The 13630-nt window shown below is 39.9% G+C and overlaps 1 protein-coding gene across 2 annotated transcripts in view; it reads left to right on the top strand.

Moving 5' to 3' along the window:
• The window catches only part of CCDC93 (coiled-coil domain containing 93), a 42302-nt gene that overhangs the window by 13350 nt on the left and 15322 nt on the right, over nucleotides 1–13630 (top strand). For both annotated transcript variants that reach the window (XM_060775673.2, XM_067473111.1), the window contains exons 7-13: nucleotides 295–395; nucleotides 3025–3061; nucleotides 6496–6588; nucleotides 8250–8300; nucleotides 10355–10441; nucleotides 12230–12346; nucleotides 12983–13045. In XM_060775673.2, coding sequence (XP_060631656.2) covers nucleotides 295–395; nucleotides 3025–3061; nucleotides 6496–6588; nucleotides 8250–8300; nucleotides 10355–10441; nucleotides 12230–12346; nucleotides 12983–13045 — 549 coding nt within the window. The remainder of the gene's footprint in view (nucleotides 1–294; nucleotides 396–3024; nucleotides 3062–6495; nucleotides 6589–8249; nucleotides 8301–10354; nucleotides 10442–12229; nucleotides 12347–12982; nucleotides 13046–13630) is intronic.

Raw genomic sequence — 13630 nt, 5'->3', positions numbered from 1 at the left:
GTAAACTTGCTTATTTATTTATTTACTTTATACCCTGCCTTTCTCCCTGTGTGGACTCAAGGTGGCTAACAATCCCTTGCTTTTAAGTAATGTTAGTTGCTATTGTTTTAGAGAAAGAAAGCGGAAAATCAACAATACTGTTTTCTAGCTCATTTTCCAAATTCTGCAATAGTGATCCGTAGCTCATCCTTCAGATGTTTCTATGGCGAAAGGACATTGAGATAGTTGTCATGTGTAATTCCTTTACCAGTCATTGGAAGTCTGAAACATTTGTGTTCATTTCTTATCATTCAGGAGGTGTACAAGCCACAAAGGAAATACCAACGAAGAGCAGAAGCAGAAAAGTTAATAGATGAGGAATCCAAAGTTCATGCTACGCTTCTAGAATATGGCAGGTAAGCCAGTTCTGAGAAAAGCGGTGGCTTTCAAGCTACATTCTCGGCAACGCTCATATTTCTTGGGAAACAATCAGAGATTTCTTAGGGGAGAAGATTTATGATGACAAACAAATTGAGAGAAAGAAATTGAGTTTTCACAGTTTGCTGAATGGCTATATAGCATTTTGGTCCACAGTGGCCAACCAGGCGGCCCCAAGACACCAAAAAACAGGGCTTTGAGGATGGGGACGAACTTTTTAAATATCCTGTCTTCTCGTCAAAATTGGAACTCATACTATAACTTATAATGGGAAGTGAGCACATTAGCTCCCTCTTGCTTCTGTCCTTTGTGTTCACACACATATCTCTCTCTGTGCATAGCCATGGTAATGAACTTCATGCATTTCAGGTTGACCACTCAGCTCACATGGGAACTGTATCCTATGCAAAATAAGGCTATCTTAGAACAACCTCAAATTTTCTGATCATGTGGGTAGATGGAGCTTAAGTAGATGGAGCTTAAGATACTTACTACCTTACAGGACCACATTTCCCCCACTGTTACCATACCTTAAAACCAAGAAAGAGGCCAAAAACATTCCTTTGGCACAAAGATGATTGGTAAGAAAAAGAAAGCAAAATATACATAGGCATGGAGATAAGCATGAGAGAAAAAGAGAGGAGGTGCATTTTTGTTGGGATTTATATGCGTTTCTACTACCAGTAGTGATAACTACTTGAAATGGCATGTAAAAAGGGAATCAGTCATTGTGTCTCTTTGTTGAGAAGTCCTGCCTTTCCTGTTTTTGAGTTTTGTGTTCATTTCATAGTACATTTTTCTTTAAGCAATGTTTTCCATGTGAGTGTTTGTGTGTATATAATTAGATGAAAAATAAAAACCTTCAACTACAATATGTAAAAAAAATCCCAACACCACAAAATAAATGTTGATGACAGCAAGATGTTTTCATTATTGTATCAAGCATCAGTGTGGTACTGTGATTTGATCACTGATGCTGGTTTTGGACCACTCTGAGCTGTGAAACCTTGATTTCATTTGGAGGAAAATTCTGAATATCAGTGTGACAAGCAATAAATAAAAACAATGAAAAGTTTGACTGTTAGGCTTAGATGCCAATACCCATTTTGCTATTTGGTCAGTAGGTCATTACTTCTACCTGTCATTGATGCTTGGTGGACATCTTTTCCCCACTCCACCTGTGTATAAAGGGGGCAGAAACTGTATCTCTTCCTTTTGTGCTTGTTGAGGAGATCCCCTTACTCAGCTTATGTTTTGTACTATGAATTAGTGTATAACTTTTTCTACCTGTTCTAGAGGATTATTTGGTATTGACAGGGATTATGACAATATTACTGTATTTCTCTGCGTAATTGTCACATTTTTATGCTCTTTGTTGTAGAAAAGGGATTGTGACTATTATGCAAAGTAAACTGGAGGCAGATGGGTCTGGGGCTCTCTACAGACTCGGCCTCCTCCTCAGAGATTAGAAATGCACACCAGAGCCGGCTGAGTCCTCTCCCTCCTCAGAAGTAAAAGAGGGAGAACCACAGGCCAAGCCAGCTTTAATTCAGTGATTAAGCAAAGAAATTTAAGAAACCAGTGTTGGGACCCCAAAAGAGGGGTGTTACTATTGTGCCATGAAATACAGTAGTCCAAAAAGGTGGATATACTTAGTGTGAAAAGATGATAGGCAATGGGAAGCTTCTTTAGCATTTTTCAAACACAGCCAACCTTATTGTCAAATGTTTTGTATGCCAAACCCAATTTTCTATCTTGCATTTGGAAGACATATAACTAATGTCTCAAAAAGTTTCTTTAGATTTTATCTTCATATGTTTACTGAGCAACAATTTCTGTTTAACCTCAGCAGCTTCTGTGTGGTAGTCATCATATTTTCCAAATTCACTATTTTTTTGTTTTTGCTATTTTCCTCTTAGTTTCACTGATTATTTTTTGTGAGTATTTTTCATTTGTGCATGTGTGTGTTAATTTCAGGTGACTGGCACTCAAGTTTGCTTTTTTATGGCTAACTTCACTGTGCTTTGTATCTAATCGTACTACTAAGTTAAAACTCATTATTGAATTTTTCAGTATTAAAGTTGAAATGTATGTGTATGTGTGTATACCTTCTCAGCCATGGCACCCAACTGTGAAATGCTTTCCCTCTGGAAGCCTGACTGGCTCCAACACCCTTATCATTTAGGCCAGTGGTTCTCAACCTGGGGTCCCCAATGTTTTTGGCCTACAACTCCCAGAAATCCTGGCTAGTTTACCAGCCAAAAACATCTGGGGACCCTAGGTTGAGAACCACTGATTTAGGCAGTCACCAAGTTAAAACTTGGCAGTTCAGCAATGAATTAATTCAGTCCAAAGGAATGCTTTGGAGGGCACAAGAGGAGTGTTTTTGCAGTGAAAATGGGTGGTTGTTGGGAATTCAGCATTTTAAACACTTTTTTGTACAGCTGAGATTGTTTTGTTCTGCTTGTTTGGATTTTTTAAAGCACTGAGAGCTAACTTGAGCATGTATTTTAAAAGCTTTTGTTAAGATCCTGACCTGAGTTCAGATATAAAATCTTGCTTTGTTTTGTTCATTCCTGTTCTACCCTGCTCCTTTCCTTGTCATAGGAGGTATGGATTCAGCAGGCAAGGAAAACTTGAGAAGGTAAGAGTTTTCTGTGCTCAAAGGATAGAGATGCAATTAGGGCAGAACATGGGGGTGGAATTCAGAAAGCTTGTGCGCCATATGGGGGAATTCTAGCCCAAGCAACAGTGGGGCATGATGGCCTCCCTCTCCCTTCTCTGTCCATAAAACCTACCCTGCGACAGTGGAATTGGGCTAATGGGTAGAGCAAATTTCTAGAATATCTGGAAAAAAATTCAAGTGCCAAACAATTACAGTCAGCCCTCCATCTTTCTGGGTTTAACTTCTGCAAATCTGCCTATTTATGGATTTCATTAATATGTTCTCTCAAGGCCCTCAGTGGCCAATTTCTGCCAGAAGTTCACCATAGAGTCTTTCAAGAGGATCTAGAAGTTTTTAGAGAAATGTTGTCCTAGGTTTTTAAAAGTGGGGTTTTTATTTCATATATTTCCACATTTTATGGATCTTGGCCCCCCACAAAAATGGAGGACCTATTGTACATTACTATTTTTATCAAGCTTCTGATTACTAATAGTATTTTAAAATATGGAGCACCTTGATTTTACGGTCTTCTTGAATGAACTGATGTTTTAGTTTATATATCTTAATTCATAAGCTTTACTTACATTTTGGCTTTTAAAAAAGTGGACTCTGGTGCTTTTTGCTGTTGTGAGAATATAATGGAGAAAAGGCTCCCCCTCCTTCAGATGTTGGTGAACTGGTGCTCCCATCATCCCTCTCCTTTGGCCATGTTGGAAGGAGTAATGGGAACCTATTAAGTATAACAACATTTGGGGGTTTCTCAGCTTTAACACACATTTGAAAAGGATGTAATATTCAAATATTGTAGAGGAGGTCACTGTTCCAACTTGGTTTTGCTACTACATATTTGTATTTACACGTTTAAGCAGTTTTCGTGTATCAACTGTCAGATATAAGAAAAAAAGAAAAAAATTAACGAAGAGTTATCGCACTGAGATACAGCTGGATTGTAATAGTAGTAATAATAAAAACAATTCAGGAGCCCTATTTCACCATGGTAGGCTTGTGCACTGATTCGCTTTGGATGTTTGCCTTTGGCTTGTTAAGCTGGTTCGGAAGCCTGTAATGGCATGAGCTCCACCACAATTTTTTTACCAGCAGCAACAACACTGGCTGCTGAAAACTGTCTGCTTTTGGTTTCATTCGGTTACACGTTGAGTGTGTGTGTGTTTGGGGGGGGGGGGGGGGGGGGAGCGGGCCGCTAGAAGGAAAAGGATCCCAGGAAGCGAGATTTCTTAAACCCTGTCTTTAAACCCAGGTCTCCTCAAAAGTTGGAAGGGAAAGGATCCCAGGAAGCGAGGTTTCTTAAGCCCTTTCATAGAATCATAGAATAATACAATCAAAGAGTTGGAAGAGACCTCATGGGCCATCCAGTCCAACCCCCTGCCAAGAAGCAGGAATATTGCATTCAAATCACCCCTGACAAATGGCCATCCAGCCTCTGCTTAAAAGCTTCCAAAGAAGGAGCCTCCACCACACTCCGGGGCAGAGAGTTCCACTGTTGAACGGCTCTCACAGTCAGGAAGTTCTTCCTCATGTTCAGATGGAATCTCCTCTCTTGTAGTTTGAAGCCATTGTTCCGCGTCCTAGTCTCCAAGGAAGCAGAAAACAAGCTTGCTCCCTCCTCCCTGTGGCTTCCTCTCACATATTTATACATGGCTATCATATCTCCTCTCAGCCTTCTCTTCTTCAGGCTAAACATGCCCAGCTCCCCAAGCCGCTCCTCATAGGGCTTGTTCTCCAGACCCTTGATCATTTTAGTCACCCTCCTCTGGACACATTCCAGCTTGTCAATATCTCTCTTGAATTGTGGTGCCCAGAATTGGACACAATATTCCAGATGTCATCTAACCAAAGCAGAATAGAGGAGTAGCATTACTTCCCTAGATCTAGACACTATGCTCCTATTGATGCAGGCCAAAATCCCATTGGCTTTTTTTGCCGCCACATCACATTGTTGGCTCATGTTTAACTTGTTGTCCACGAGGACTCCAAGATCTTTTTCACACGTACTGCTCTCGAGCCAGGCGTCACCCATTCTGTATCTTTGCATTTCATTTTTTCTGCCAAAGTGAAGTATCTTGCATTTGTCACTGTTGAACTTCATTTTGTTAGTTTTGGCCCATCTCTCTAATCTGTCAAGATCGTTTTGAATCCTGCTCCTATCCTCTGGACTATTGGCTATCCCTCCCAATTTGGTGTCGTCTGCAAACTTGATGATCATGCCTTCTAGCCCTTCATCCAAGTCATTAATAAAGATGTTGAACAGGACCGGGCCCAGGACGGAACCCTGCGGCACTCCGCTCATCACTTCTTTCCAAGATGAAGAGGAAGCATTAGTGAGCACTCTCTGTGTTCGTCCACTTAACCAATTACAGATCCACCTCACCATAGTTTTGCCTAGCCCACATTGGACTAGTTTCCTTGCCAGAAGGTCATGGGGGACCTTGTCGAAGGCCTTACTGAAATCCAGGTACGCTACATCCACGGCATTCCCCGCATCTACCCAGCTTGTAGCTCTATCGAAGAAAGAGATCAGATTAGTCTGGCATGACTTGTTTTTGATAAATCCATGTTGACTATTAGCGATGACTGCATTTGTTTCTAAGTGTTTGCAGACCGCTTCCTTAACAATCTTTTCCAGAATCTTGCCCGGTATCGACATGAGGCTGACCGGACGGTAGTTGTTTGGGTCATCCTTTTTTCCCTTCTTGAAGATTGGGACCACATTGGCCCTCCTCCAATCTGCTGGAACTTCTCTCTCAAAGATGGTTGCCAATGGTTCCGAAATGACTTCCGCTAGTTCCTTCAATACTCTGGGGTGTAGTTGATCTGGCCCTGGGGACTTGAACTCATTTATTAAACCCAGGTCTCTACAGACAGAAGGAAAAGGATTTCAAAAAGAGTGATATCTTAATTCTGATGCTTTTAATCCAGGTTTTAATGAAGGGTATAAGGACAAACAATGCGTAAAATTATGGAAAGGGGAGCCAGGGAAGAAAATGAATCTTTCATCTTTCTAGATCAAAAATTGATTTCTGTTCTCCCTAATTTGGGAGGCTTCCCCCCAATGCTCCCCCCTCCCCCAGAAACCTGGGACACAAGAATGGATCTGAGTTTACCCAACTTGTATAAGCCTAATAGATAGTATGTGTATTATGTATTGGACTGATATTTGACCTTCCTATTAAAAACTGAGAATCTACATAAAATATATTGAATCACAGATTACAAATGTCTGCTAAAACATAAAACGAGTAGATAGAAAGAAAGAGGAATAAAATGTATTGTGTACTGGTGCCCCACTCTCTTTTCCTATCTTCTGCTTCCCACCTTTCAGTGATTTTGAGCAGGCACTGTTTAGTTGCCCGTTTGTCTTAATTTTACAGGGATGCTTCTCTTTTTCTTGGCAGGCAGAAGACAAGAAAATGGTGCTGCCTGCTGGGCTTGTATCAGCAGGGAAGCCTGATGCCTACAATGAAGATGACCTTCAAGCTGCTGAGGAGGTACGCATAACCTCTGCTAATTCAGACAGGATTGATCAGGGTTTCTCTCCTTTCCATTACATAAAGAAGAAATGTGAGAGCTTAGGGGTTGAATTCCCCTCTTTTTTTTCTCTCTTAACACACACACACACACACACACACACACACACCATTTTGCAGCAATAATTGAATATGTACTCCTTGAACCTGTTTGCTCTCTTGCAGCGATAAAGATAATAAAACAGCAATAGTGCATGGTCATTACATCCATCTAAATAATTTATGCTGAACTACCTGGGATTATCTCTGTATTAAAATGTAAAAATTGGGTGATTTTTTTTTTATTTATTTAAAGCATTTACATTCCGTCCTTCTCACCCCAAAGGAGACTCATGGCAGAGCACAACATATATATGGCAAACATTCAATGCTGGAACATAAAATAAACTATAAATATACATAAACACTAAAATCTATTATCTCCACTTTAAAAACAGTTGTTTAAAACCAGCTCAGATAATCCATAGCAGATCCTGTTGTTGCCTTATTGCACTGTCTCAAAGGCTTGGTCCCACATCCAAGTTTTTACCAGCTTTCTGAAGGACAGGAAAGAGGGGGCTGATCTAATCTCTCTAGGGAAGGAGTTCCATAGCCGCGGGGCCACCACAGAGAAGGCCCTGTCTCTCGTCCTCGCCAATTGCACCTGTGATGGTGGCAGAACTGAAAGCAGGGCCTCCCCGGAAGATCTTAATCTCTGCAGTGGTTCATAGAGGGAGATGGGTTCAGACAGGTAAACTGGGCCAGGGCCATTTCGGGCTTTATAGGCTAAAGTCAGCACTTTGAATTATGCTCGGTAGTAGAACTGACGTAACACGGAAGTTGTGTGCTCCCTGTATGCTACTTCAATGTTCATGTTCATGTTCTACAGTTCTATTCCTAAATGGAGCTCTACCTGTCTGTGATCTTTTAAAAACAATTTAAAATTTTAATTACGTAAGTGTGTAAATGACATAAAGAATGTGAAAGAAAACAAAAAAATGAATACACATAATATAGATATGCCATTCTATCAAACCCCCCACCTGTGACTTCTGGCACCACTCAGTGTGAAACCAATATCTCAAAAAGACCTTATCTTTGCATTAATAAATTTCCCTTGTGGCTGCTTTAAAGTGTACTGTTGTTTTCCTTTTTAAATATCCCAATGCAAGCCTGTATTTGTTAGCAAAATCTTCATTACCTTTCTGTGATCATTTGCATAATAGTAAAGTGTCATTATTCCAAGGAAGGTATGATTACCTAAAGAAAAGGACATTTTCTCTTTATTTTATGTTTGCATGAGATGGATGGTTGCATTTCACATCATCTTTCCTTATCAGCGGAAGATGGGAATTACAATGCACCAACGTTTGGGGGATAGTGGGTGGGATGTCCCTCCCTTGTTTATGAACTCAAAACAGCGAGTAAGCAGAACGAACTATTTCTGTATGTGTCACTGTCCACCCGTTCTTGTGTTAGGTCAGCAGCATGGGATCTGCTATGGTCTGGATCATCTGCAAAGTATTCTACAACTGTTTGTGAAAATATATTCAATTGTGGCATCATTTTTTCTTAGATTTAAAACTCACTTGGAAATCCTGTGTAAGTTTAATATGTCTGATCTTGTTCTTGTTTTTCATCAGCTTCGTATTAAAACATTGATGACTGAGATGGCTGCGATGGGAACGGAAGAGGTAGGTTGTTTTTGTTGATAGACATGGCTGCTATTAAACTTTCATTATTTTGGCAGCACATACCAAATAAACATGTCAATTTAACAGGAGAACAGAAGTATGTCTGGGTTGTTTTCCGGGCTATATGGCCATGTTCCAAAAGCATTCTTTCCTGACGTTTCACCTGCATCTATGGCAGGCATCCTCAGAGGTTGTGAGGTTTGTTGGAAATTAGGCAAGTAGGGTTTATATATCTGTGGAAGGTCCAAGTTGGGAGAAAGAACTCTTGTCTGTTGGAGGTAGGTGTGAATGTTTCAATTGGCCACCTTGATTAGCATTTAATGGCCTAGCAATGTCTGCAAATGGCTACTGTTGCCTTTTCTTTTTATCACAAAGAATTTGTCTTTCACCCGAATATTAATTGAATGAAATTAGACTGACTTGCAACTTGGCTGGATTTTTAAGACATTCATTTGTTGTTGTCTGGTTCTTCTCTGTGCTTATTAAACCAGCTTGGTAGCCACTGTGTGAACAGCTTACTTGCAACCCTGTTGTTACTCCCTTCCCTACTCCTGCAAGTCGACTTGAAAAGCTGTCACAACCTTGGAAATAAGGTTAACTGGTGTTGAGATTGCTTGAAGCTTTAAACTACACTGTAAATTGACACACAGAAAAGATCACCAAGCTTAAATAGTGATCCTGCTTGTAGGGTGTTTTGCCTCTTGAGTCAGGTCTATCTATAAAGGCCTATAAATGTTTTTTCCAAGATTTTGAGCTATGGTTTTTTATTTATTTTCAGCCTCTGTGATGTTTACTTGATAGCAATATGTGCTCTCTTTTTCAAACTTGATGTAAATGTTGCTTATGTACACAAACTTGTAATATTGATAGCTAGCATCCTGGCTAAATCATAGTTGCAAATCTTTCCTCCCATCTAAGATGGAAGCATTGGTTGTTTTTATTATTGTTTATTTTTGTCATGCCTTCCCCCCTTTCTTCTTCTACTAACAAAAGCTCCTGCTGCTGCTACATTACTTTCTTTTTTCCCTTCCCTCACTTCCTTTTTGTTAAGCTGGAGGAGGCTAACATAGTAACTTCATTGGAGCTTTTTGATTAGGCTACATCCAATCCGTAAAAGCAGACAGTTTATAAGACATATAAAGGGGGGGGGGAACAAATGTAGATACAAATTCTTCAGGTTTAACGAGGTTCCGGGAAAGGAGGAACCCCGTGGAGCTGAGCTGACTGATCCCGTGTCTGCCTTATCGTCAGCAGTTCATGTACATACTGATGGCTCTGCTGTGTTTCTCATGAATAAGCTTTCATGCTTCCTTGCTTCACTGCACATAGGCTTCGCCATTGCAGAGATCACATTCACTCACATGGCATGTACAGACATGCAGACTGTTCTGCATATTTAGGTATTAAGCAGAGGTGACACAGAGACAGTCTTTCCATATTAGGTGCATGGTCTACATGCACATGTTTTCCTCCCAGTTAGAGGCAGATCCTGCAGTATCCTGTCTTTTTTGCTCATACTTGGCTCCAGAGGCCTGAGCACTGGATCAGCATCAACTGTTGCTTTTTGATGTTATGAGAACAGAAAAAAACCTGTTGGATGAGACAAATGCCCTTCATATTCCTGCATTGGCCAAACAGATACCAAGAGGAAGTCAACACTCAAGACATGAGTGAAACAGCATTTTCCTGTTCCTATTTTTCAGAACCTCAAATGCAAAGAGGTAATGCCTCTTAATACTACAAATAATGTATAGCTAATGTGATACCTATTAATGTAACAGCCATTACCATGGCAGCCTTCCACACATGTAGTAAAATTGTTTTGTAGATCAGTTCAGATAGTTGATTCCCAAGGAGTCTCAATGGCCATTGGCCATTTTCTTGACCATCATTGCCCTTTTGTTTTTGTATCTTTCCTGTTCTCGTTTCCACCCCCATCGCTTTGTTCCGCCCTAGCCATGTTGTTTTCATGGACAACCAGATGCACTTAAGTGTCATGTCTCTTGGGGCAGAAGTGCTTCCATATATTCATGAGATTTGTTCTGTACTTGCAGGGCAGGCTGACTGCAAGCACTGTTGGCCAGATTGTTGGACTCCAGTCTGATGAGATCAAACAGATTGTATCTGAATATGCCGAAAAGGTAAGTGATTGTTGCTTCTTGTTGTTTTCAGCCTTCCATGCTCTAGTAGTTACCTGCTTAGTCTTCAACCTCCTGACCTTATGTCTTCTAGCATCCATTTTTTAAAAATAATTAAATATTACAATAGCGATGCTAGTTGGTGAGGTAGCTCCATGCGGGGAGAGATTTGCTTTGAACACTGAGTTAAATTCACACTTTCCACTGGTGGAAAAGCTCTCATTTCATCCATAGAGAACTTTGATTCCAGAGAGTTAACCTCTTTGCAAGAACTAGGCAGGGGGAGTCTTGATGATTTCCAGTCTTACCTGCTCGGGACTGCAAGCAAAGATTGGCACTTGTGTGTTTTCTCCCCCCCCCCCTCCATTTTTTGTGTATATGTTGTTTCTGTGCCTGTGGGACTGTGAAATGATAGGAACCATCAAAAGTCTTCGGATGCTGCTAATTAAAGAATGAGAGAAGTCAGCTGTGCTCTTCATTTGAAAAAAGCCTTTGGTACCTGTTATGTGAAGAAATGCCATTTTTTTAACAAGTATTTTCACAGTAGTAATTCAATATATGATGTTAAGTTGGGTTTTATTTAGATGGAATCCATTTCTCTCTCCTTTGTTCCTCTTTATTTTTCTTTCGTCTTCCTGCTATTTATATATTTTAGCAACCTGGCTCAGCGGCTTTTTTGGCTTTTAGGCTGATGGATTTTCTGTCAGTGTGTGTAATGAACATTGCTTAAAATGGGGAAATGGAGGATTGAATCCTTGAGCACAAGAGTTGATACAGGGTTGTCACTTCATTACACACGTTAAATTCACAGACATCCATCTTTCATGTAGTTAATGTTGAATCTAAAGAGCAGTGCAAAATGTAACATGTGATGAACTGATAGAGATTGATTATGTAAGTGGTTTTAGATAATGGAAGCCGCTTGAGTTTCCTCTGAGAGAAATAAAGTGGGGTATAAATATATATAATAATCTTCATCATCCTGGATGTTTTACAATACTGGTGGGCTAAATGCAGTCCTGGGTTCATATCCTACCACCCAAGTCTATTTCTGTGGCATGTAAAACTCATTCATACCTCAATTTTCTGGCAAAAAGAAGTGATTACAGTACCTCTTAGAAACCTTGAGTAACAATGAATTGTGTTTTCAATATGTCATATTCACTTTTAAAAAAAATTAAAAATGGTTTTTCAAAATTGGATATACTATAAATATCCAACTTCTAGTCTTGTGGCTTTTTAAAAATTAGTTTTCGTATATAATATCTAGGTGATTACAGGGGGAGAAATCATTCCATTGCTCTACCAAAAAAAAGTGTACCTTTCTACATTTTTAGCCCGTGGGAACAGGAAAAGTGATGCGCATGCTTTGAGAAACTCTTTTTTTTTTTTTTAATGCTTTCTGGCAAAAAGATTGAGAGCTGTATGCTTTGGTGACTGACTCCCATCAATAGAGACAAGATGTAAACATTCTAAAAGCCCTGGTCAGAGGAATATAGCCATTCTTCTTTCTGTATATAGTTGAGCTCTGTGAACATAAATCTTGGGAAATGTCTGGCTCTCTGAGTTTCCTGAAAGCTCGGCTAGCATGGCCACTTAAAAGGATTATGAAAATTTTAATTCCAAAACCATATGGAGGACCAAAAGTTCCCCATAGGAACTGTCAGATAGAAGAATATCCTTCACTCTCTCTTTTTTTAATATGAGGCTTTTCACCAGATTAAAAGCCTAGCAACTATCCTGATAAGTCTGATAGAACAATGATCTGTTTGTGTGCTCTTCCTACCCCAGCAATCAGAACTTTCTGCAGAAGAGCGTCCGGAAAGACTTGGGGCTGCACAACACCACAAAAGGAAGGTGGCATCACTTAGCAAGAAAATCCTACAGAAAACCAAACAACTGGAAGAAGTACGCTCTTAAAAACATAACTTTGCTTTGCTTTAAAAGATTTCCACTCTGAACCTCAAGAAAAAACTAGCTGATAACTTAGAAATCCATTCAGGAGAATCAAAATATGAGAAGTCTGTATGCTAATAAGTATTGCTGTATATTGTTACTGCAGTGGTAGAAATATGGAGATTGAATGAAAATTTCAGAGTAAGAAACAATTCTTAACATTGTTCTTAACTCCCACCCTGAATGCAAGCAATAGTATGTGTATTGTCGAAGGCTTTCATGGCGAGAATCACTGGGTTGTTGTAGGTTTTTTCGGGCTGTATGGCCATGTTCTGGAGGCATTCTCTCCTGACGTTTCACCTGCATCTATGGCAAGTATCCGCAGAGGATGCTTGCCATAGATGCAGGCGAAATGTCAGGAGAGAATGCCTCTAGAAAATGGCCATATAGCCCGAAAAAACCTATAACAACCCAATAGTATGCGTTTCAATTTCATGTGCCTGTGATTATTAAATGTTAAGAATGAATCCAAACGTACACATACACACACATATATATAACCATTGCTGTATGACTAAGAGATCTGATGAAACAGATTTGAGATGCCACAACTTGACTTTCTGCCTTTCTTTCTTCTTTTAATAAAAGTTGCAGATTAAATGTGCTGACTTGCAAACAGCATGTAGCGAAGCCAAGAAGACACTAAATGAGGTAAAGATTTGTTCTGTTCCCTCCTCTCACTTCTCTTCTAATAAAAGTGTGTGAACTGGAAAAAGATTGAAAAAGGTCATTTGAAATGTCTGTCTACACACAAGCAAATAACAGGAGCTTCACTGTCACTAGTTAAGGAGGCTTTAGTTGCTTAGTGGCAACTGCTCCCAGTTATCGAAGCTGAATCTCTTTGATCGAATATGTCTAGCTTGCCATATTCTGGAATTCCCTAGGCGATTTGATTGCCAGTCTTCCCTTCCTTTCTTTTTGGTTGATCCCTGAAAAATTCAATTCTTAAACTTTTCCTCTCCTTATGTGTTCATGATGTCAGCAGGGAAATTACTTCCATGTTCTTCTCTTACTGTAGTCTTGTAAATCTCTTCCCAAAGGTAAGCCTCGGTGAATTCAGTGGGACTTGCCTTTTGATAAGTGGACACAGTTTTGGAGTTTTAGTAATCTCCGAAATAACAATATATCAATCTCTGGTCTGCACTGACACTGAGTCTGATGTTCCTAGTCCATCTACTGCAAAACATCTCTACAACCCAACTTTCAGACTGAACAAAAAGGTGATTGTGATGTATA

This window comes from Anolis sagrei, chromosome 1 (genome assembly GCF_037176765.1).
Source record: "Anolis sagrei isolate rAnoSag1 chromosome 1, rAnoSag1.mat, whole genome shotgun sequence".
In the NCBI taxonomy this organism is placed as follows: domain Eukaryota; kingdom Metazoa; phylum Chordata; class Lepidosauria; order Squamata; family Dactyloidae; genus Anolis; species Anolis sagrei.
The sequence above is the reverse complement of the archived record's forward strand: the minus strand, read 5'-3'. Positions and strand labels throughout refer to the sequence as shown.